This window comes from Aspergillus pseudonomiae (assembly GCF_009193645.1).
Source record: "Aspergillus pseudonomiae strain CBS 119388 unplaced genomic scaffold BDV37scaffold_34, whole genome shotgun sequence".
Taxonomy (NCBI): Eukaryota; Fungi; Ascomycota; class Eurotiomycetes; order Eurotiales; family Aspergillaceae; genus Aspergillus; species Aspergillus pseudonomiae.
In genome coordinates, this window is record NW_022476026.1 from 167,854 (window position 1) to 190,095 (window position 22,242).

A 22,242-nucleotide genomic window follows, 5' to 3' on the forward strand; every position below is an offset into this window, starting at 1 on the left:
TAGTAATTAATAGTCGATTATTGACCCAGATTTGATGGTAGATTTGAATTTGAGTGGTTGCTATATCCGGCGTCTGCTGTTTGATGTATCAAGTTCTTACAAATATTCATCATCTGCAAGCAGGTAGTTCCTGCAAAGCTGACAAGCTTGATGCGTGTGAATGCAATTGACTGTCAATATAATTTTAGGATTGTAAATTAGTATTACGATTCGAGATAAATTTCCTTTTTGCATATTAAAGTGCAGGTGATGAAAAGTGTCTGTCTTTATCAGGCTACTAGTTTAATTAGGGTTGCCTGTAAACATGGTGGCGGATAATTTAGTCTGTTTCTCCCCATGATCCAAATTTAGCTCACCTGGAAAAGAAAAAAAATAATTCAAGAAAATTAAAAAGTGCGAAAGGAACCAACGGTGGAAACATGACAAGAATGGACAATACATATTCTTCCTATACTTTAAGGGTCTTATAAGGGGGACCTCCAGTTGGTTAATACATTCCACAGACCATACAAAACAAAAATAGGTACATACAGGCAGTACAGAGTACTGTACCTAGTACGTACTACTTCATCCCTCTGGATTTAACCAATTCCGTTCACCATCCAGGAGTATGGTACTGTACAGTATGTATGCGATCCCAACTCTCATGCCCTGTTTTGTACGTCTTTGGTAGTTAATCTGAATCCGTCATCCTTATCCTACTTTTCCAAGTTTTTATTTTCTTTTCTTGTTTCTCTCTCTCTCTCTGCTTTTTCACACCTGCTTATTCTCTAAGTTCTCTCCTTTTATTTCTCTCTTGTCTCAAAAATTTCCCTTTCCCTTCCTTTCTATCCCTAACGTCCGATTTGATTGTGATGACCTTTGTCTTGGAAGGCCTCTCCCGCCTTATCTCTCCCTGATTGCTACCAAACGCCCCTAAGAACCTTCCCCTCTTTTGGGAATTTTTTTTTTTTTTTTTTTTTTTTTTTTTTTGTGGGTGGATCACACGACAGAGTGCCTTTTCCCTTGATGGCCCTTGATTGCACCCTGCCATCCTCAACCACATATCAAAATGGCGTACAACGCTGTTTCTCAAACCGACCACGAGGTGGCTTCCAACGCGACCGATTCTGATGTCTCCCGAAGCTCGTCGCCGCACAAATCGACCTTCCAACAACTTCCTTTAGATGCCGATCATATTGGCGGAGGAACTTATCTGCAGCCAGCCAAAACCGCCGAGGATTCTAGCATGGGCCGGTTAGGTTCGTTGATCCGGTCCATGACCTCCACAAGCTATGACATGGTTGAGGAAGATGACTACGACGTCGCCGATCCTCCGACAAACCGGAGGTCTAATAGTCTCCGTCGCGTTGCGCCGCTAGACACTAGAGCTGCCCACGCCGGCTCCCCTGAACCTCCCCTGCGATCTCCGATCACCGATACCCCTGTTCCTCTCAGCCATCCTACCCCAGATCTTCAATCGCTACAAGGTGCCTATTTGAATAATGTAGAGAGGCTGGAAAGGAGTGCCGAACAACTTAGCTCCAGCTCGGCGGATATTGGCAGCGAAATCCGCAAGATGGATCGTGAACAGAAGAGGCGCTCGGTCAGCTCAGTCTCCAATTCCGTCCGTGAAAGCAACCCCATGAAGGGAACAGTACCATCCAGCCAAGGGTCAATTATGTCTGCCTCTCGATTAGCCCAAGTTTCCGAACATATGCCCGAGGAAAGATTCTCCCAGTCGATGATGCACGTTTCTAACGATTCTAACCCCCCTCCACAACCACCTGCTCCCGCAGAGCCCGACTTTGCCTACCATGGCCAGTATAGTCACACCCCGGATGAAATTCAACGACCATCCTCGGCTGCGTCAGGGGACACCTTTCAACAGGCCAGGGTTCTATTCACCGACTTTGATGGTGTGCATTATGTTCCCCACGATAAAAGCCTAGAGCTTGGGCGACAAGTATCTTTGACAAGGCCGCCTCTGGCGAGCGGACCGGAGTCGTACAAGGAGCCGCAGACCGGCGAGAATATGGTATATTACCCTGCTCCGGTGCCGATGATGCTTAATTTGCCGCCGCGGCTGTCACAGAAGCCTACCGTTGAACAGGAAAAGCGTCGGACGCAGTTGCTTGGATCAGTCACTGCTGAAAACCGAAAATCGGCTCCTTGGCTGTCTGGTCAGGCTCTAGGCGATACAAAAGATTCCAAGCGTGAGAAGCAGCCAGCGGATCTGCCTCCGCAGCTTCGTGCTAGTGTTTTCTTTGAACAACCCCCCACACCACTTGACGTAGAAGTCAAACAGTCTTCCGCAGTTGCGACACTTGACAGCATTCTCGATGCCTCGACAAATGCGCCGGTTACTGCCTTCACAGACCATCCGTACGCTGGCGCTGTCGGTTCAGAAGTGTACGCCAACAAGGCATCATCTAAAGACTTGGCGGCGCAGAAGAAGAAACACATGTCAAGGAGTACCCTCAGAGTCGACAATCCCTCCTCTGACTCGGATGCCAGAGCAAGTTCATTCGCCTCACATCACTTGTACCACCAAACAGAAGCTGATGCAGCAGACATGCATGAGGGTACTTCATTACGTGAAGGCGCTCGTGATGGAGATGATGCTGAGCATGATCCCCACGAGGACGAGGAAGGTGAAAGCAACGAACAGGAGGTTCCATTTACAGGACCTCCTTCTACCTTGTTAGCGGAACTCGAAATGAGAAAACACGAGCTGCGGCAACGACAGCGGACTGCTGTCAATTCTGTAGGACTGCATTCAACGCTTCTCCAGCTTGATGCTGTTGCCCAGAAGCAGAGTGAACATAGAAGATATCGGCCTGTTACCCTTGCTTGGGAAGGTCCCGATGTTAACAAGCCAGACGATGATGGCGATGACGATGTGCCCCTCGGAATGCTTTTTCCCGAGAAGGCTACTGCTACTGATGATAACAGGCCCTTGGGTCTCATGGAGAGGCGCGAATTAGAAGAAAGCGAGCCCTTGAGCAGGCGCCGCGCGAGATTGCGGGGTGAACCACCACCTCCTCCACCACGCAGCCCAGACAACCGTCCGACTACCATGTACACGCAGAATGTACAGGAGCCCGCTGAGGGTGATAGTGGCGACGAAGGGGAGACCCTGGCCGATCGTTTGAAGCGCTTGAAGGGTAACGACCGCCGTAAATCTGCAACAGGAAGTGAATTTGCCGACGAGATACTAGCGGAGGTTGACCACATGAATGGGAACGACAAGGAGAAAGAAGACGAGGGACCGCCAGAAGAGGAAACCTTGGCTCAACGCCGAGCACGTCTTCAGAAGGAAACGGAGTCACGAAATTCGACTCTGAAGGTGCCCAGGTACCGAAGAAGTATGGCGGACCTACTTCATGCCCGACGGCCGGCCCCTGGAGGACGACCAATTTCCAGGGAGGCCGCATTGCATCGTACTTCGACCTACCAAACTCCTTACGATAGTCGCATGTCTCTCCAATTCTCGGCGCACCCCGGACAGCCGGTGCCATCAAGATTTGCCCAATACCAAGGACCTGCAAGGACCGATTCCTTTGGATATGGACCAGCCCACCCGAATACATTTTACAGCGATGCTATACTGGGGATGAATCATCTGAGCTATGTTGCGCCGCATAAGCCCGTACGACCAGGCGTCGAGACGGGCCAGCGTGAGATGATTGACCGATGGAGACAGAGTATAGTATAAGGCCGTCCTTTTACTTCTTACTTCCTTCTTTACCATTACCACATCGTTAATTTTTGTTCTGCGTTGGTTGAAGGATGGATAGGTTTCTTGAGCGCATCTTGTTATTTATGATGATTGGAAGCATGGGTCATTGCGGTGTCCTGTAGATTAGCGAACGCATTGCATTGCAAGTATGTATAGTATTTCATTTTCATTTTACTCTTCAGTAATCAAGGCGAATGATCTGGCGCGATGCTGTTGTTTCTGAGCTCTGTTATCCTTGACGGGGTCCTGCACCGGGGATCCTTATCATAGCTTGAAGGATGCCAAGCTTTCAGTGCCTGCCAATTCAGGCCAGTTTGGAACGAGACCATTTCCGGAGCCCCTGAGAACTCTTTCCTTTCTTTTTGTTCTTTTGCATTTGAGCATCAGCTGAATTCCATGGGCGTGTCATTGGGACATTCTTTCAGGGAAGGAAAAGCGGGTTAGGGCCCAGGTTGTCCGCATTCGGAAGGACAGCGACATTGTTCCCGTCCCTGACGTACCTTTTTTCTTCCATTTACCCCCTTTTGCCTTAGCATCTGACATTGATTTGACCATTTATCAACGCAGATCTAGTACATTACATACTGGCGCATACTCTTATCTTAGTTATACTTAAACTACCCTACTATTTTTAAACATCTCATTGTTTCTCGTGACAAACCCCGACATACGTAGTGGTGAACATTGCATTGCACCGCCCGAGCCCGTGTGAGACAGTCCAATTTAATTTGCCCCACGCACCTGGTGGTAATCTTCTCCGCAGAGCGTGCGTGTGAAAAAGAATTGCAAGCGTTATGGAAGAATTTTGTGGTTTCTAAACAGAGCGCGCGCTCTTCTAGAAGCACCGTGGGTGCTTATGAGCTTGGACTGCAACTCTCATCATGCCGCCTTCTACTGTCTTCTCATACTGGCGCCGCGATCATCGCCGATCCAGTGCTCCCCCCGTCTCCTCTTCTGCGAGGGTTAATGGCGCAAGCAACGTTCCGCAGCTCCCAGTCATCCCTACTTCGACGGCACTGCCGACTACGTTCAGTTCGGAAGAACCAGATACCCAGGTGTCGAGCAATTATCATGCGGAAATTGATTTGAGCAAAGACAATGTCGCCGTATCTGCTGCTGCGATCAATGCTCCGTCCTCTTGCGCCACCCTTGCGGTACCGTCCTCCTCCTCCGATAAAGATGTTCGCCTCCATTCAAGTCCCGAAGAACGAGAAAGAGATTTATCCCTAACACCACGATCGAATTACTCGCAGCGATCCTTCCCTGGTTCACGGCCGGACCAGGTCGAGGGCGACTCATCTAAGCCGAATTCACCCTTCCGGCTCTCATTCGGAAAAGGACTGTTGAACTCCCATTCACAATCCTCCGCCAGTCATCTGAAGCGTTCATCTACCCCCGACATGGCGCAATTAGGCCATTTTCGCTCCAAGGCACCCCCTGATGAATACGCCACCGAAAGGACAATAACACCGCGAAGGGACCACAAACAGGAGAGTACAATTAGCCGCCGGCAAGGGGATCGGGATGCTTCTACGGAACCTGTCCACCACAAATCGGGGAAGGCGATGCTTCATCTCTTGAACCCCATGTCCCTCTTGGCTAGAAGACGTTCTTCCCAGGTAGCGGGCCGGGCGGAGGATGCGAATATCAGGGCCCGTAACGTAATCCCTGCCATACCAGACGACTATGACCCCAGAATACGTGGAAACATTGTTCATGATTTCTCCGCTCCTCGACCTCGTCGGAACCTGTCCGCAGCACCTGTTCTACTACATGGCGTGTCTAACCGACATAGTTCGCACGAACCGTCCCAGGCGGCCAACGGGACACAGGGTTATACTAATGATTTGACAGTCCCTGTGAATGACCAGAGAAAGAGACATAGTGAATACTCTCCTGTCTTTAGAGAGCACTTTGAAGAAGACCAGAAAGCACTCCAGGTTGAGAATAAAGCTTATTTGCAGTCCTCCCTGTTAACCGACCCAACCCATCATGAGAATGATGCGAAGTCTGTTCCTGTCTTTGCCCGGAACCTACCATCGAGCCTACCAGACCCTGATAGAGAACCTCATGCTACCGATAACAATGCCTCTACTAAATGCCAAGACGTTGAACCGACAAATGATGCCGCGCCACTGGATGCAGACATTGTCGAGATAGTACCACATCAACCATTGGGGCTACCAAAACATCTCAAGAGTAACGCGTCTCGATTCAGCTTTGATATGAATGGTGTGGAATCCTCAACGCAAGAAAAGCTATTGGAAGAAAAACATAAAGAGAAGGAAGCTGCACGAAGGGCCAAAGCCCGACTCAACGGAGAATTTAGCGATGCAGATGACGATTTTGATAATGATCTTATAGACGACATGGATGACCTGGAGGAAAAAATTCCAGGCGTCAATGTTGATGCAGATGAGGAATATGACTTCGAGGACTTTTCCGGGCCGGGGGACATCTTGAACAAATCGTGGCTTGCCCCTGGCTTGTCCCCGGTAATTGCTAGTCCGAGTAGTCCCAATGCCCCGAGCATGGCTCCTTTCCCGAACGCTCAAGGTGACCAAGTCTTGGCTCCTGAGCCTGAGAGGAGCCAGAGCTCTTCTATGTGTGATCCTGCAGCTGTGCATTTGAACAACGAATCACTCTCCGACCGTGAAGCAGAGACTTTGCCGCAGCCGCAGACTGCGCCTTTGGCGGTGGCCCCACAAATGGCAACTAACGCTCATCTGAATACCTCACAACTAGCCGTTGACGAGGACGACGATGACTTGTATTTTGACGATGGAGAGTTTGGCGATCTCGCTGCTGATATCGAAGGCGAAAAATTTGATGAATCAATATTCGATGATGAGACAAGTCACCTGTATGATCGCAAGCCGGCAGCCCAAAGAGCCGCATCTGTTCGGCAGGAGGAGCCAAACCCTGGCATTAGAGATGTTCTGAATGAACATGATGGACTTCCCGGACACGATGGCGGCCTTAAGCATGTTCCAAGCATGGCGAGTGACTACCGAGAAGTGGTCCCCAGGAGGTACGGCCATGAGGAGGAAGTAATACCCGACGTGGGGCCAGCGAAGTCGTATGGGGGTGTATTGTCGGAACACAACCTAGAGGCACTGCACAATGCTCTGGCCAAGGCAGCCAATGACTCTGCCACTACTGACAGATTTGGACGCAGCATCAGTGTTAGTGAACAGTCTCTGGGCCATGAAAGCGTCACGCAGACTGTGGATTCTCATTCGGGGCTAGTGTCAGACGACAGCCGCTTGAGCCAGCTGGCCGACGCAGTAGGCGTCGAGTCCGTATTTGAGGATTTTGATTATGATGACAATGATGCTGCTCTTTATGATGACCCCATCATCGCCGCTGCCAACGCGGAGGCGTTGGAGAATGATGACGAAGGGTTTTACGGCCAGGAATTCGGATTTTATGCACAGGCCTATGGTAATTGTACCTCAGAGCTCACAAATGGCGGGTACTTTGGACCACGCGGGATTGAAGGTATTACTCGCAGCTTTAGCAGCCGTGGCAAATTCAGGGAACCCAGTTTAACACCCATCACCGAACGAAGCGAGTGGAGTACGCGCAATTCGGTCATCTCATTAGCCGCTCACGGAGCGGCGCACTCGAATCCACTGTCGAGCCCTGGCCTGGCCCAGCTGGTGGACATGGGGAGTATCGAGGATGAAATGACGCTCAGCGCGTTATTGAGGCTCCGGCGTGGTGCCTGGGGTGGGAGCAATGGAAGCCTCCGCAGTAGTAGCGGAAGTCCACCTCCACATCCGCACCCTTCGTCGAACCGTGGAAGTTTCACTGGTCTTTCTGACGTGAGTCCAACAGTCTACAATGCTCCTCCGGATGCCTTCGGTGGCACAAGTGCGACTGATTCTCCCATTGACAAGTGGGGACCACCACATATCCTCTCCCAGCAACCAAAGAGTATTGAAGGTGAATGAACACCGCCGACTATGAACGTTTGGGACTCTTCCAGAGCCCCGGAATGACAGTTACAACCAATAGACATGCCATTGCGACGGTATATATAGCGTTTCCTCCAGTTCAAATTACTTACATAATGCCTCTGCCTCAGTTACGGTTGACCTATCCTACCTTAATGTTTTGAGACGTGACTCGGAAAGCGAAAATGTGTACAATTTTAATGATTAGATGATTGATTGCCCCATGTGTGTCTATTGACTGCGTCCAACTCTTCTTGCAGTGAGCCTATCGGACTGATTTGCTTGACGTGATTTCAATATATAACGATCTTGGTTATGTTGACGGTTTTGTTTCTCTCACCTAATGACGTATACATGATTGGCCAGCCGACGTGGTCATCCGCAAAAACCCGCACCGGGAAATGGTCATACCCGGCCGGCCAAGTGTGGCGGTACCTCGCTGGTGACCTGGTCGCAAGCCGGCAACTTCGGCCCGCTTGGCAGGGTGTGGCTGAGTCAGCAACGTGGCTTCTGCAGAAGGGAAAACAGCCAGCCACAGCCACAAGGCCGTCATAGCCGTAGCCGTAGATCTCGGCAAACCCTCTCTCGCTCCTAGGCTAGGATCCTGCTTCCTTGCTCTCTCTCCTGTTCCCCAACTTGAGGTTCTTCTGCAACCTAACTTTCCTCTCCCCAAAACCTTTATTTTCTATCCAGAGTGCGTGCGCTCTCTGATGAGTCCCGTTTTTGTGCAGGTGCTACGGCAATTCTAGTCGACACCTGTTTTCTGCGACACGTCGTGCGTCTTCCTTTCCCTTGGCCCGTCTGAAATTCTCGGCAGCTTTGGTAACAACAGTCGACGAGTGCAAATATGCTAACGGACTGACTAGGTCTCTTATATTTGATTTGCAATTTTATATCTTTTTAACTCTTAGAGCCTTCGTAATAGAAGCGCTTCCAGCTCTTGTTACATTGTGATTCCTTGTTTCTGTTGACGCTGTAAAAAAAAAATCCCGCAATGCTTCGTACCACAGCCATCAAGGCCACCGGCAGCGGTATGCTGCGCGGTGTTGCCGTCTCAGCCTCTAGGAGGTCTATCTCTCTTGCTTCTACTGCCAGACATGCCTCTTCCAGCCAGAGCTCAAAATTTGGCTTGACCACGAGACGTCCTCTCGCCGTTGTTGATCGTTTGTCCAATGGTAGGAGAGCATACGCCGTCTCCGCGGAGGACACGAATAAGGGCGTGGTAAGCTACATAATGTCTTGAGAGATTGATATACTGCAAAGTGAAATCGGTCCGACTGACCCGCTTGGCGCGTGTTCTTCATAGGATCCCAATGATTCCTTCCTCTCGGGCAGCACTGCAAACTATATCGACGAAATGTACCTGGCGTGGAAGAACGACCCGTCAAGCGTCCACATCTCGTGGCAAACCTACTTCAAAAACATGGAGGAGGGTAACATGCCTGTCTCACAGGCCTTCCAACCACCCCCGACAATTGTCCCTACCCCGACCGGTGGTGTTCCCCAAACAATGCCTGGCGCTGGACTGTCCATGGCTGCCGGCACCGACGTCACAAATCACTTGAAGGTTCAGCTACTTGTTCGCGCCTACCAGGCACGTGGCCACCACAAGGCTAAGATTGACCCTTTGGGCATCCGTGGTGAGGCCGAGGCCTTCGGCTACAACAAGCCCAAGGAACTCGAGCTTGATCATTATGGATTTACCGAGCGCGACTTGGACGAGGAGTTCACCCTTGGCCCCGGTATTTTGCCTCGTTTCGCTACCGAGAGCCGTAAGAAGATGACCTTGCGCGAAATCATCGCTACTTGTGAGAGTATCTACTGTGGCTCTTACGGCGTGGAGTACATCCATATCCCTGATCGCAAGCCTTGCGACTGGATCCGTGACCGCTTCGAGATCCCCGAGCCTTACAAGTACTCTGTTGATGACAAGCGCCGCATCCTCGACCGTCTCATCTGGAGTCACAGCTTCGAATCCTTCCTTGCTACCAAATTCCCCAACGACAAGCGTTTCGGTCTCGAGGGCTGTGAATCTCTCGTTCCTGGTATGAAGGCCTTGATCGACCGCAGTGTTGACTACGGTATCAAGGACATCGTCATCGGTATGCCCCACCGTGGCCGTCTCAATGTTCTGTCCAACGTCGTCCGTAAGCCGAACGAGTCCATCTTCAGTGAGTTCGCTGGCTCCGCTGAGCCCTCTGATGAAGGCTCTGGCGATGTCAAGTACCACTTGGGTATGAACTTCGAGCGCCCTACTCCCTCTGGTAAGCGTGTCCAATTGTCTCTGGTTGCCAACCCGTCCCACTTGGAAGCCGAAGACCCCGTGGTTCTCGGAAAGACCCGCTCTATCCAGCACTACAACAAGGATGAGAAGAATTTCGACTCTGCTATGGGCGTGCTGCTGCACGGTGATGCGGCCTTTGCTGGCCAGGGTGTCGTGTACGAAACCATGGGTTTCCACTCCCTGCCTGCTTACTCCACTGGCGGTACCATTCACATCATCGTGAACAACCAGATCGGTTTCACTACCGATCCTCGTTATTCCCGTTCCACCCCCTACTGCTCGGACATCGCCAAGTCGATTGACGCCCCTGTCTTCCACGTCAACGGTGATGATGTTGAGGCCGTGAACTATGTCTGCCAGGTTGCCGCAGACTGGCGTGCGGAGTTCAAGAGCGATGTCGTCATTGACATTGTCTGCTACCGTAAGCAGGGCCACAACGAGACCGATCAGCCCTCTTTCACCCAGCCCTTGATGTACAAGCGTATTGCCGCTCAGAAGAACCAGCTTGACAAGTATGTCGAGAAGTTGATCACCGAGGGTACCTTCACTAAGGAGGACATCGACGAGCACAAGAAGTGGGTCTGGGGTATGCTTAACGATAGCTTCGACCGTAGCAAGGACTACCAGCCTACTGGCAAGGAATGGTTGACCTCCGCATGGAACGGATTCAAGACCCCCAAGGAGCTGGCCACCGAGGTCCTGCCTCACCTCCCCACTGGTGTTGAGGTTCCTCTTCTGAAGCACGTTGCTGACAAGATTAGCGGTGCTCCAGAAGGCTTTACTCTGCATCGTAACCTCAAGCGTATTTTGGCCAACCGCAAGAAGACCGTGGATGAGGGCAAGAACATCGACTGGGCCACTGCCGAGGCTCTTGCTTTCGGCTCCCTCGTCTCGGAAGGCTACCATGTCCGTGTCTCCGGTCAGGATGTCGAGCGTGGTACTTTCTCCCAGCGCCATGCTGTTGTGCATGACCAGGAGAACGAGAACACCTATACCGGTCTGCAGCACATCTCCGAGGATCAGGGTAGCTTCGTCATCTCTAACTCTTCTCTGAGCGAATTCGGAGCCCTTGGGTTCGAATACGGTTACTCCCTGACCTCCCCTAACGCCCTCGTGATGTGGGAAGCGCAGTTTGGTGACTTTGCCAACAACGCTCAGTGCATTATTGACCAGTTCATTGCCTCGGGAGAATCCAAGTGGTTGCAACGCTCCGGTCTTGTTGTCTCCTTGCCCCACGGTTACGATGGCCAGGGCCCAGAGCACTCCTCCGGTAGAATGGAGCGCTGGTTGCAGCTCTGTAACGAGGAACCTCGTATCTTCCCCTCCCAGGACAAGCTTGACCGCCAGCACCAAGACTGCAACATGCAGATCGCGTACATGACCGAGCCTTCCAACCTGTTCCACATCCTGCGTCGTCAGATCCACCGCCAGTTCCGCAAGCGTATGTAACTTCCCTCTATTTTACATGGACTATACTAACTTTCATTCTCAGCTCTTGTGATTTTCTTCTCGAAGGCACTCCTGCGTCATCCCATTGCCCGCTCTAACCTTGAGGACTTCACTGGCGACTCTCACTTCCAGTATATCATCCCTGACCCTGCTCACGGCTCTACCATCGATGAGCCTGAGAAGATTGAGCGTGTCATCCTGTGTTCCGGACAAGTTTACGCTTCTCTGTTGAAACACCGTGAGGCGAATGGCATCCGTAACACTGCCATCACTCGTATCGAGCAGCTCCACCCCTTCCCTTGGGCACAGCTCAAGGAGAACCTTGACAGCTACCCCAACGCCCGCAACATTGTCTGGGCCCAGGAAGAGCCTCTGAATGCAGGTGCTTGGAGCTACACTCAGCCTCGCATTGAGACTCTGCTGAACGAGACGGAGCACCACAACCGTCGCCACGTTCTCTACGCTGGTCGTTCCCCCAGTGCATCCGTTGCCACTGGTCTCAAGAGTGTCCATCTTAAGGAAGAGCAGGAATTCCTTGAAGAGGCCTTCTCCGTTCACCAGGAGCGGTTGAAGGGCGAGTAAGCTTGTGGATAGTTTAGAGCAAGGGATATAATAGCCTGTACTAGGTGCCTTGTCTTCAGAGAAATGAGGCAGCGAACACTCGCTTTAGTCTCCTTTGTACGATTTCATTTGTTGACAACGTCCTACTAGTAATCTACAGTCGTGTTGTGTTGGAACATTAGATTTCTGAATACTGACACACGATACATGGTCTGGCCTGTTTATACCTAGCAAATGTCTTTTGTGTGTGCGTGTAAATTAAAGATTTGATATACAATTTACTTTTTCTTTCCTGCAAGTGTTGATTCGCATCACTGGTCGTAAACGAAGTCTATGAAATGATCGTCCAAGTTAGGGTTGTTATGATGACGTCAGAGCATAACTACATAGGGGATGGTTAATCAGCCGTGTTTGGAGCCTTAGGTCATCCACAGGCACCAATCACCTGACGCCGACCCAAAGGGGAAAGCGATTCTGCCGTTCTCCGCACTTCGAGGCCTTCGTCGCTTCGTCCCTCACCTGTCCATGCCCCAGCGATCGTGTTCCTGGCGGGTCATCATCTGTGATTGCCTCTTTCCTGATTGATTTGGGTCTTTGGCGCTGTGTCCCTTACACGCCGTCACAATGTCTTCCGCCGTCTCATCGTCGGCCGTCAACTCCCGGCAGTCGGTGCGCCAGACACGGACAAATCCATCAAGAACTTCCAAGACCCTTGGGCGGTCCTCCTTTGCATATGGCCATGGCTCCTTTACTGACACACCTCCTACTCCGCCTGTTGCCCATGGGTTTTACCCCGCTCTCACACATTTCACTGACGCCATCACGGCCCTCCCGCGAGAGTTTCGCCGTCACAATTCTCTGTTGAAAGAGGTCGATGCTAAAGCGTGGGCTCTTGAGGATAACCTCCAGCAGCTACTTAAGGCCTCATCAGAGCTACAAGCAGCTCCCCCTCTGACACAAGCGCCTGACAATGCTGGTGTGTCGCAAGAACATCTGGCTACGGTAAGCCCATACAAGAGTTTTCGCGGGCGGTAGATACACTCAGAAACTGTATACTAAGATATGTCCCTAATTTACAGGGTGCTTCGCAAGCGGTCGAGCCTCAGGAACACTCGAACCGGCATTACCTGCTCGGTCGAGTACGGCAGACCCTTCAAGACCTAATGATGACCGCAGACGAGAAGAACCATGTTATTTCGAATGCGAACGATGAACTAGATCGTCAGCTCCTTCGCCTCGATACCATTTTCCCTTTCATCGCAGGCGAGATCAGTGACGAGGCACGCTTGGGTAGCCTCACACACTGGGCGTATTCAAATAGGAATGCTGTCAAGACCACCACCAACGAGCGCCCTCGTCGCGAAGCTGCCTCCAACAAGGATCTGGCCCACGCCCTTCACGAAGCGGAAGCTGCTTCTAGGAGTGAAGCGAGACGTGAGGCTGTTCTGGCACGTAAGCAGCGTCGGACGCATGCCGATTCTGACTTTGATGATGCGCGCGCGGGCGGCCGTAAGGGACAATCAGGCAAGGCACGAGGCGCTGCTGCGAATGATGCCTCTGCAGTTGGTCATGGTCAAGCTGGTGCATCAGGCCAGACGAAGCGACGCAAAGTCGAGCGGCCGCCAACCGTGGATACTGGGGCTGCAATGGAACGGTCTGCAAGTGGCGCTGGTGCTTCTGGTCGTGCTGGGTCCAAGGACGCCGCAGATGCCACCAAGAAAAGGTCTCGGGCACCTAATGCGAACGCGGGTGGTGCACGAAAGAGGTATGCCCTGTATTTCCTTGTTCGGTGCTTTCCTGAGCTTCCAATGGGCTGACTGAATCATTCAGGAACAACACTGCTGCGTCTGCTGCAAATTCTCCTGTTCTAGCACCATCCCCTCTGGTTGGGGCAGCCGCCATCCCGCGGAGCGCAGCAAGCCCTGGGCCTAATGCGGCAACCCGACCGCAGTCTTCTCGCGCTCAACAGAATTCTACCCAAACGGCGAATGGACGCCAAAGACCATCATCTTCAGCGTCCAACCGCGTGGCTAATAATAGTATGTTCGCTGGACACCTATTTCATTATCCTTTGATTTCAACATGTCTGAATCTCATCATACTAACATCTGCGGTGTAGATAAAACCAGTGAAGCCAGAACAACACCCAAGGATACACCGAAGATGGAGACAGTCGCCATGGCGAGCCAGGACGCGCATCGGGAAATGGAAACTGAGACTACAGAAGCAGCTGCATCCAAGGTATCAGCGCCCATCAGTACAAAACGTGAAGACACGGATGGAAAGCCCGCCGAGTCAATTGAGCCTGGTGATATCCCAGCTCCTCCAGCGCCCAACCCACCAGCGCCGAAGGGTAGATCGTCCAAGACGTCGACTCCCGTCCTGGCGACATTCTCCGAGCCCGCGCCGCGGGTCCGACCAACACGGAGTACGGACACTGCACCGGCCAAACGATCGCACAAGAAGAATGGCAGTGTGCCAGTCGTGCAGCAACAGAGGGCGGTTTCAGAAGAGGAAGAATCCTACCATGAGGGCGACGACGAAGACGAAGAGGGAGAGCCGCGATACTGTTACTGTAATGAAATCAGTTTTGGTGAGATGGTGGCATGCGACAACGACGCCTGTCCCCGCGAATGGTTCCACTTGTCTTGTGTGGGGTTGACGAAACCGCCCGGGAAGAATGGTGAGTGGCTTGCACCTTTATTCGCACCTACGACGAGCTTTGCTAATCGATGCAGTCAAATGGTATTGTAACGAGTGCAAGGATAATATGCGACGAAGTCGAAGTGGCCGGTAACCTAAAAAGCATTACAGCATATCATGCTTACGGCGTTCGGATGAAGTGATTTTGTACAGGCGTATGAGTACATAAAAGGGATATATAGAATGGCATTGAAGCAAAACTTGGTAGTTTCAACATCCACCAACCCTCGTTAAGAACCAAATCAACCTCAAAACACTCATTACCTTCTGCACGTCTCAAACCCTCCTCCCTTGTCTCAACCCAACCCCCGAACCCTGTCCCGCAGAAGAACCACTCGCCTCGGCCACCGCAGCAGCAGCCTCGCCCTCCAACCTCCGCCTCAAATCCTCATACCTCTCCTCCCCACCCGAAGGCCCAACCGTCCTCGTCCTCTCCTTCTCACCCACAACCCAAGCCGGCACCCTCCACCGCGCACCCACACCAGGCAATATCTCCATGCGCCACGCCAACCCCACAAACCACCCAACAACAGCCGGCAACAGCGCCCCGGGAAACTGCGACAGCGCCAACTGCGCCGCGACCAGATACGTCGTCGACTTATCCGAGAAAAGCAAGGTCAGGGACTTCCCCGCCGACTGCGCCGTTGCGTCGTCATCCGCGGGCTTGGAGCTCGACGTCGCGATGCGGTAGCGGAACGTATGCGGGATGGAGAAGTGGTATTGCGCCAGCAAGGCGAAGATGGTCGCCGTGGGCCCGGAAGGCAGGTAATTTAGTTTTGTGAGCGAGAGCGGACGCAGGAGGATCGTCAGGAGGAGGGGAGGGAGGAGGGTTGTGTAGGGGAAGGTTGTTAGGAGGAAGGTCTGTTATTTCTTCATTAGCCTTTTTTTTTTTTTTTTGTTCACCATCTTTTTTCCTTCACATACAACTTCCTCAAACTATTGAATAGTCTGTGAAATAGAGTGACAGGGATAAGAAAGAAATAACATAACATAACATACCGCCATCTTCCTCGCTCCCCACGCGCGCTCAATAACCCGTAACTGGTACACCAGCATGGCGGCGAACAGCGCCTCCGTGGAATTGGTGAACCCCGCGACTTGCCATAGCAGGGCGCGCCAGAATTGGCCGTAGGGCCAGAAATGCGGGGAGACGTGGATCGGGGCCAGGTGCTTGATGTCGAGGATGGAGAGGGCGATGGAGGAGGCGAGGGTGTAGATTAGGAGGGTTTTCGTTAGGGGTGTGTTTGTTAGCCCGGAGGTGTGCATTTTTTCTTTTTGCTCTGGTGTCTTTTTTTACTTGTTTTCTTGGGGTTGGGTTGGGTTCGGTGGTTGAGAGGTTGACAGGTGGAGGTTTTCTTGTTGGATTTCGTGAGGGGCGTTATTGGGGTGTTTGTTGCATTGAGGGGTTAGAGCCCCTCTTGGATCGTGGGAGGGGGGATTGTTGGTGTTGGTGTTGGTGTTGAATTTTGGGGGCTTGGAGATAGAGGAAGTTGGAGAGGATGGTGTGATGCGTGAACACGTTGCGTTGAGCTCGAGGCCGGGCCGAGGCTGCGGGTTCTTGTGGGGTTGCTCGGCATGCCGAGTGCAACTCTAATTGATGTATAGTCAATAGTGTATGATGCGCTAGTTTAGCTCTCCCCCTTACACTAGTGGTTTCTGCTGCAATGACAGAGTCAATTTGAGTGTCAAATACTTGGGGTGTGGTTTGAATTACTGCAAAGATACTAGTTGTTCATCTAAGGGTTCTATTATACATCATTGCGCGGATGCTTCCTTCATCTCTTCTGCTAACGCTGCCTTATACTTCGCCTGCGCTGTTTCTAGTGCTTGAATAGTGGGCCCCATCAATTGGTTGACCGCTTTTTCACCACCCTGTATGTTCGATAGATTGAGTCGAGGTTTTTTGCCTGTCGCCTCCATGACCTCTCGCGCATGACGCTTCCGCCGGTCTACCTCCACCTGTCGCTCTGCCTCGGCATCCTGTGCTACTGCCTTGATTCGCTCCATGGCCCGACTCAACGAGTCGAATAAGGATGATACTTCTGCCGCACGATCAGGGTTGCCTGACAGGAATGCCTGCCAAAACTGGTGTAGGAACTCCGTCGTAGTAGCATGTGTCAACGTCAAGCGATCGTAGAGGCTACTCGACAGACCGTATGTGCTAGTAGTGGAGGACACATCCGTCTGGGCTCGACGATCTCGAATCGCAGCGATTATCTGAGCTGAAGACTTCTGAAGACTGGCTCTAGACCCTGGCTGTTGGCTGTCTGCCTTCTCGTCGTCAAGTTCTTCCGGCTCAACAAGCCTGCCCAGTGGCGCAGTACCATCATCAGGTAAATTCTGTTCAATTTCCCTGCGCAGCTCGCTAAGAATCTTTTCCGGATCTTGTTGGGCAAACAGTCTGTTTTGTTCGTCTTCGGAGTCCTTGATTTGGGAGGAGAAAAACCGGCTTTGGTCTCGAATATTTAATAGGACGCGGTCTGCCTCCTCATCACCGCGCAAATCGCGTAGTTGTATTTCGTTATATGTATCCTCATCCATACCGACTGGCGCATGCGGATCACCATCAGCCGGTGCGACATTGGCCATGATCTTCTCACTTAGACTGTTCAGGGTTCGGATAATGGGCACCTTGTCTGGTGCGGACCATCTCATATCGAGATCAGGTCGATTTCCCCGGCGCTGACTGTTATTCACCTCATTTCCCTCCAGGTTAAGAAAATGCGGAACGTGAGCTTCCCGTGGGAAATTACCATGCTCGTCCGCCTGCAGGTATTTGTCCAGAATGGCATCGGTGGCGTCAGTCTCCGAAAGCCGCTCTCCACGCAGCTTCTTGAATAGTCGACTCTGGAAGAACCGGGACCAAAACTGTGCCTCGCTCAACTTGGGTACGTTCTCATCATACACACGCCTCACAAGAGGGTGCTGGTTGAAAATCAACTGGATCTGCTCCTTGCTGATATTTAACTTGGTCACATTATCCTCCACGCGCGGCTTCAGCGTCGATAGAACATTGTAAGAGCCCCTCGTCTGCGACCGTTCAATGGCATGGGCGCGCAAAAGATGAATACGGTTCGACCAAAACTGCGACATGAATTGACCCGCGGTCAAGGTATCCGGCTTGGTATGCAGCGATTCCATGAACATGCGCTGCAGGTTCGGATCCGACTTAAGTAATGACTGTTGTAGCTCCACATCTCCTTTTAGCCATTTGTCGTCATCCCAGCTGCTCTTGGCCGAGACGGCACTGGCAACCGCCATGGCCGTTGACATACCTTCGCCCGCGCCAGGGGCAGGAGACGGTGTTGGCGCAGCTTGAGCCGTTTTTGCTGCTTGAATGGACGCGCTGAGTGCATCTTTAATGGCGTCCGCTTCCGCGCGCGCGTTGGCTCCAGCGGTAAAGTTGAAGACGTACTGTTCGGGGGAATTCTCTGGCGTGTTTGGGGGAAGGACAAAAATCTTCAGCATGACTTTGGGGTTACTTGCCGGAGTCTGTTGTAGATCTTTCCATGGTCGGTCAGTAAAAGTCCCGCCTCATCTTCGAAGAAGCTTCCGGTGGCCAAGGTTGCCTCCGATTGTCAAATATTTTCGACCAGGTAGGGTGAGAGGGTACGCACTCGTGATCTGAGCAACAGACAGCGTGATCGTTCCTGTCGCACCACCAGCCGCCGGGATCCAAGAGACCGACTGGCGATCCTGGGACATGGTCAGGGTGCCATCTTTCTTCTTGTATGCCGCCGACCCGCTCGGAGGTGCCATCGTCGTCGAACTCGACAGCGTCCACTGTCCAGGGCGGCGTATCGGAATCCACCCATCGGGAGGAAAAAGTCCCAACGGAGAATCCGAGAGTGGAAGGTCAAAGGCCTTCTAAACGGGGGGACCACTTTGTGGGAGAGGTTAAAAAAAATAGAGGTACGACGGTCTCACGGAGAAATTGAAGCTCCGCAACAAGTTGAGCTTTGAGCATGACCGCATCGACACGTGACCCATTGTCCGCCTTTAGCCCTAAGTTCCCCCATTCAGGATGCATTACGCTCAGGTAGCAATATTACTTTTCACAGGTCCAGCAGTATACTGCTAATTATAATCTGAATGCATTATGAACCGACACGGTCTGAGTACAGTAATATCAGAAATAGCCATCCTTCGCCTTGCAAAACCAAAACGAATGAGCAAAACTCGTAATAACCCAATGCAACCAGAAGAATGGGGATATCGCAAACACCAGAAAATACGCAAAGACAAGACCACACTCAGACAAATCCTAACGCTCAAAAGAACATCGCTCCCGCTATGCAGACAACTCAAGCAAAAGCTAATCATGAGGCATAACATCGAATCCACCGACTTTTGATCGCTTATGCTTCCCTGTACAATTTGCCCGGATATAGCCAAACAAGAAGCGCCCATGATAGGAGAGGAAATAGATGAACAAAGCGCGCCACCGACAAAACGAAAATTGTAACAAAGTAGGGTATTATCATTCATCCCATGGAAGATTTGGACAGCAAGAAACGCAAATTTCCTGTCCTTTAACATGCCCCCTCATTTCTTGAACATGTAGTGCCCATAGATGCCGCCGACCTCCCCGACGGCAACGGGGATCTTTCTTGCTCCCCACCATCTGGCACCCATCTTCCAGGAGCGAGAGCCGTCGTCGGGTACTTGAAGGGGCATCGAAGCCGGATCACGGACGTACCATCCCCGTCGACCGAGCTCACGAACGGTCCAGCCGAGGGACGTTCGGGCATTCTTGGTTCTCTCCCGCAAAGGAGCGATCAGCTTCTCGTGGAACTCGATGACCTGCAGCGGATAGCTTTGCTGCGAAAGCAGCAGGCACGAACTGGGGTTGAAGACTGTTCCCAGCGACAACAGAGGCGCTTTGGTGAGGTCCAGATAGCAAAGCGTCGGCGGGACCCAATCCTCTTCTTTCACTTCCGCCGATCCATCCACGTCCATGGCAGCCCGGGGTGGTGGTTTAAAGAAAAGATTGATGTCCTGAGCGGACAGTTCGGCCGAACCGAGTCCGAGCTCTTCCAGATGCTTGGTCAAGGGGATCAGCGCTTGCGCGTGGGCCGAGTTGACCTTCGCGCCTCCAATGTTGAGGGAGCGAAGCGTGGAGGGTAACTGGGGAAGTAGCGCATGGACATCGTCTTCTTCCAGAAGTCGGTTCCGCGTCGGGTCGGTCATCAGGTTCAAGGAAACCAGCGAGTCGCACACAGCCGGATGAGTGGTCAAGAACTGTACCACCCTCGATCCCTGCAGACGAGTACAGCGAGACAGGCTCAGGTGGGTGATTCTCGCCGTTTTCGGGATCGAGAACAGGGCCGCCTCACTAATCTGTGTGTGAGTCACATCCAGGTGCGTCAGGTTCACCAAGCGGGGCAAAAGGGCCTCAAAAACCGACGCCGGGAGACTGCTGCACTCGTGCAGCGAGACCCTTTTCAGGTTTGGCATCGCCATTGGCAGACCAGACCCCGTCATCAATGCTTCCTGAAAAACTGCCGAGAAGGACTGGGTTGAGCAGCCACAGAAATCGACGGCGAAGAGGTTTGGAAGGCCGAAGAGCAGCTTCTGCACCACTTCCACACTGAGGTCACCCTCCACATGCTCCTGCAACAAACACTCCTTCAGGTTCGGCAACAGGTCCAGACACTTCAGCAGCGTCTTCGAGGTAAGGTTTTGGATTTCGGCGTTCATCTGCTTGGTGCGTCCCAAACCTACCGAGGTGAAGTGGGAGAAGTCGAGGCGACGAACCAACGTGCCCAACGCGGGATACTGAGACATGTGGTTGAGCGCCTTGGAAAAGATGACGGAGTGCGGGAAGGTCATGTTCCTGTACAACACCGCCAGGGTGGCTGCGTGCAACGTCCGGGAGGCCAACAGGCACGAGATCAGGTCCACGTTTCGTGGCGTGTACCCGTTGGGAGGTACGTCCAACGCCAAGCAGGATATGATTTGGTCTAGTAGCGGTTCATTAGCAGACCGGTATCACGGCCACGGCAGGATGGAGTCCGCACTTACCGAGCACTTCGGAGGGAAGGGTCTCAAGACGAGACAAGCCAGCGGCCGGTTTCGGCTGTTCCACCTGCAAGGTCTTAGTAGGTGGCGGATTTTTGACAGGCGGCGGAGAAGTTTCCCAGGCCCAGCCGCGGGCATGCATATTACCGAGAGCCCGCAAATCGCTGTAGCTCCTACTGAGACTCTTTCCACCTAGTCTGATCTGCTTCCAGCCTAGAAAGCCGCCACAGGGGCAGCAAAAGTCGGGGGTTTGCTGCATTTCGACCGGCGTCTGTTTCGGCTGTTCTGGGGAAGGCTGGTCGATATGCGTATCCACGAAGGACTGAGCAATGCCTATAGGAATACCATAACACAGATCAGCGACGGCTCTTTGCGTCCCAGCGACCGAGTGGAATGCGCGGTGGTGACATACCGTCAACGTCTTCTTTGATCGAACCAACCGACGGACGGCGGCGACTGGTCGATCTGGAACCGTCTGGCGAGGAACACGCGGATGAATGAGGCGACGAGTCGCGGGATAGATTGGACGGTGAAGTATCTCCGGGAAGAGCAGATGGTAGTGCAATGGTGGGAGGCTTGTGGGTGCAGAGCGCAGGAGGGACTGCGGCGGAGGACATGGTGGACAGCGGAAGCCTCTCTATATAGCTTGTAGGGCACAGGTCCCGGAGAGGTTACGTTACAAGGCGAGGGGGGGTGGAAGAGGAAGAAGACCAGGGGAGGAGACCAGGGAAAAAAAAATCCGAATGTCAGGTAATAGAAAAGAAAAAGAAAAAGAAAAAAAGCTTTTCCTTCCCCGGATTCCACACAGACTTTCCCGGTGGACGATTAAGATTAAGGCCGAGGGGGGGGTACAAGACCAGACTATAGGAAGAGGAGACAGAAAAGTGAAGCTGTTAGTCACAGAATGCTATGGATGGAACGACGGCCGCGCCTCCTCGAGAGGCGGGCACACTATTGATGGGTGCAGAAGGATCCGTTTCGCAAGTGAACGTTAGCTGATCGTCTCACGGAGTGACGACGATCCTTCTGATTTGTAGAAAGATCTCCTGAGTTGAGCTTTGTGGTCAAGAGGCTGGCGGAGGGTGATAATGATGGTAATGATGGTGAGATCAGTGGTTGGTGAGGAATCAGGAAAGAAGTCCGGACGGAGTGGCAGAAAAAAAATAATAGTAAAAAGATAAAGGATAGAATAAAAAAAACGTCAAGTTTTTATTAAGTAAGGCGTTATGGAGAATCCAAAGGGGGAAAAAAAAATTAAAAACTATTTGTCGTACCAGCGGAGTTAATGGCATTAAAAAGGTAAAACCATGAATAATGGAAATATCAGGAAAAGAGGAGCCATGGGAAAAAATGAAAGAGAGCGAGAGAGGCCAGAGTCACTGGGGCGGCGTGAATGATCATGACTGAATGATGAATGCGGCGAATTCGCTAGAAGGGGAACCTAAATTTCCATACAGATACGATTAAGGTATTGCTATCCATCAGTTTTCTACTGTACCCTTATTATTAAAAATAGATCGAATCAAAACTATAGAAAATCGAAG

The 22,242-nt window shown here is 52.0% G+C and overlaps 7 protein-coding genes across 7 annotated transcripts; 4 read left to right on the top strand and 3 right to left on the bottom strand.

Moving 5' to 3' along the window:
* The first annotated feature begins 453 nt into the window (after positions 1-453).
* BDV37DRAFT_121792 (uncharacterized protein) lies at positions 454-4,150 on the top strand. The gene has a single exon (XM_032078586.1). The coding sequence runs from the start codon at positions 1,052-1,054 to the stop codon at positions 3,695-3,697; it is 2,646 nt and encodes an 881-aa protein (XP_031941299.1). The 5' UTR covers positions 454-1,051; the 3' UTR covers positions 3,698-4,150.
* Positions 4,151-4,602: 452 nt separating this feature from the next.
* Positions 4,603-7,677, top strand: BDV37DRAFT_283241 (uncharacterized protein; the record flags this gene model as incomplete). The annotated part of the gene is made up of 1 exon (XM_032087257.1): positions 4,603-7,677. The coding sequence occupies one exon, from the start codon at positions 4,603-4,605 to the stop codon at positions 7,675-7,677; it is 3,075 nt and encodes a 1,024-aa protein (XP_031941300.1).
* A 732-nt stretch (positions 7,678-8,409) lies between these two features.
* On the top strand, positions 8,410-12,307 carry kgd1 (alpha-ketoglutarate dehydrogenase KGD1). The gene is made up of 4 exons (XM_032078585.1): positions 8,410-8,455; positions 8,547-8,902; positions 8,987-11,405; positions 11,457-12,307. The coding sequence occupies exons 2-4, from the start codon at positions 8,675-8,677 to the stop codon at positions 11,993-11,995; spliced, it is 3,186 nt and encodes a 1,061-aa protein (XP_031941301.1). The 5' UTR covers positions 8,410-8,455; positions 8,547-8,674; the 3' UTR covers positions 11,996-12,307.
* BDV37DRAFT_121847 (putative PHD finger domain protein (Ing1)) lies at positions 12,306-14,972 on the top strand. The gene is made up of 5 exons (XM_032078588.1): positions 12,306-12,976; positions 13,054-13,739; positions 13,805-14,013; positions 14,094-14,657; positions 14,713-14,972. Exons 1-5 carry the CDS (start codon positions 12,599-12,601, stop codon positions 14,769-14,771), a joined length of 1,896 nt encoding a protein of 631 aa, XP_031941302.1. The 5' UTR covers positions 12,306-12,598; the 3' UTR covers positions 14,772-14,972.
* dscB lies at positions 14,841-16,157 on the bottom strand. Its single transcript, XM_032078587.1, has 2 exons — positions 15,677-16,157; positions 14,841-15,538 (listed from the first exon to the last, which is right to left on the bottom strand). Exons 1-2 carry the CDS (start codon positions 15,941-15,943, stop codon positions 14,954-14,956), a joined length of 852 nt encoding a protein of 283 aa, XP_031941303.1. The 5' UTR covers positions 15,944-16,157; the 3' UTR covers positions 14,841-14,953.
* A 275-nt stretch (positions 16,158-16,432) lies between these two features.
* Positions 16,433-18,436, bottom strand: BDV37DRAFT_283245 (TFIIH subunit TFB1 family protein; the record flags this gene model as incomplete). The annotated part of the gene is made up of 2 exons (XM_032087258.1): positions 16,433-18,180; positions 18,295-18,436. The coding sequence occupies 2 exons, from the start codon at positions 18,434-18,436 to the stop codon at positions 16,433-16,435; spliced, it is 1,890 nt and encodes a 629-aa protein (XP_031941304.1).
* A 786-nt stretch (positions 18,437-19,222) lies between these two features.
* Positions 19,223-21,315, bottom strand: BDV37DRAFT_271707 (Leucine Rich Repeat domain protein; the record flags this gene model as incomplete). Its single annotated transcript, XM_032084752.1, has 3 exons — positions 19,223-20,640; positions 20,702-21,031; positions 21,111-21,315. 3 exons carry the CDS (start codon positions 21,313-21,315, stop codon positions 19,223-19,225), a joined length of 1,953 nt encoding a protein of 650 aa, XP_031941305.1.
* Positions 21,316-22,242: the final 927 nt, after the last annotated feature.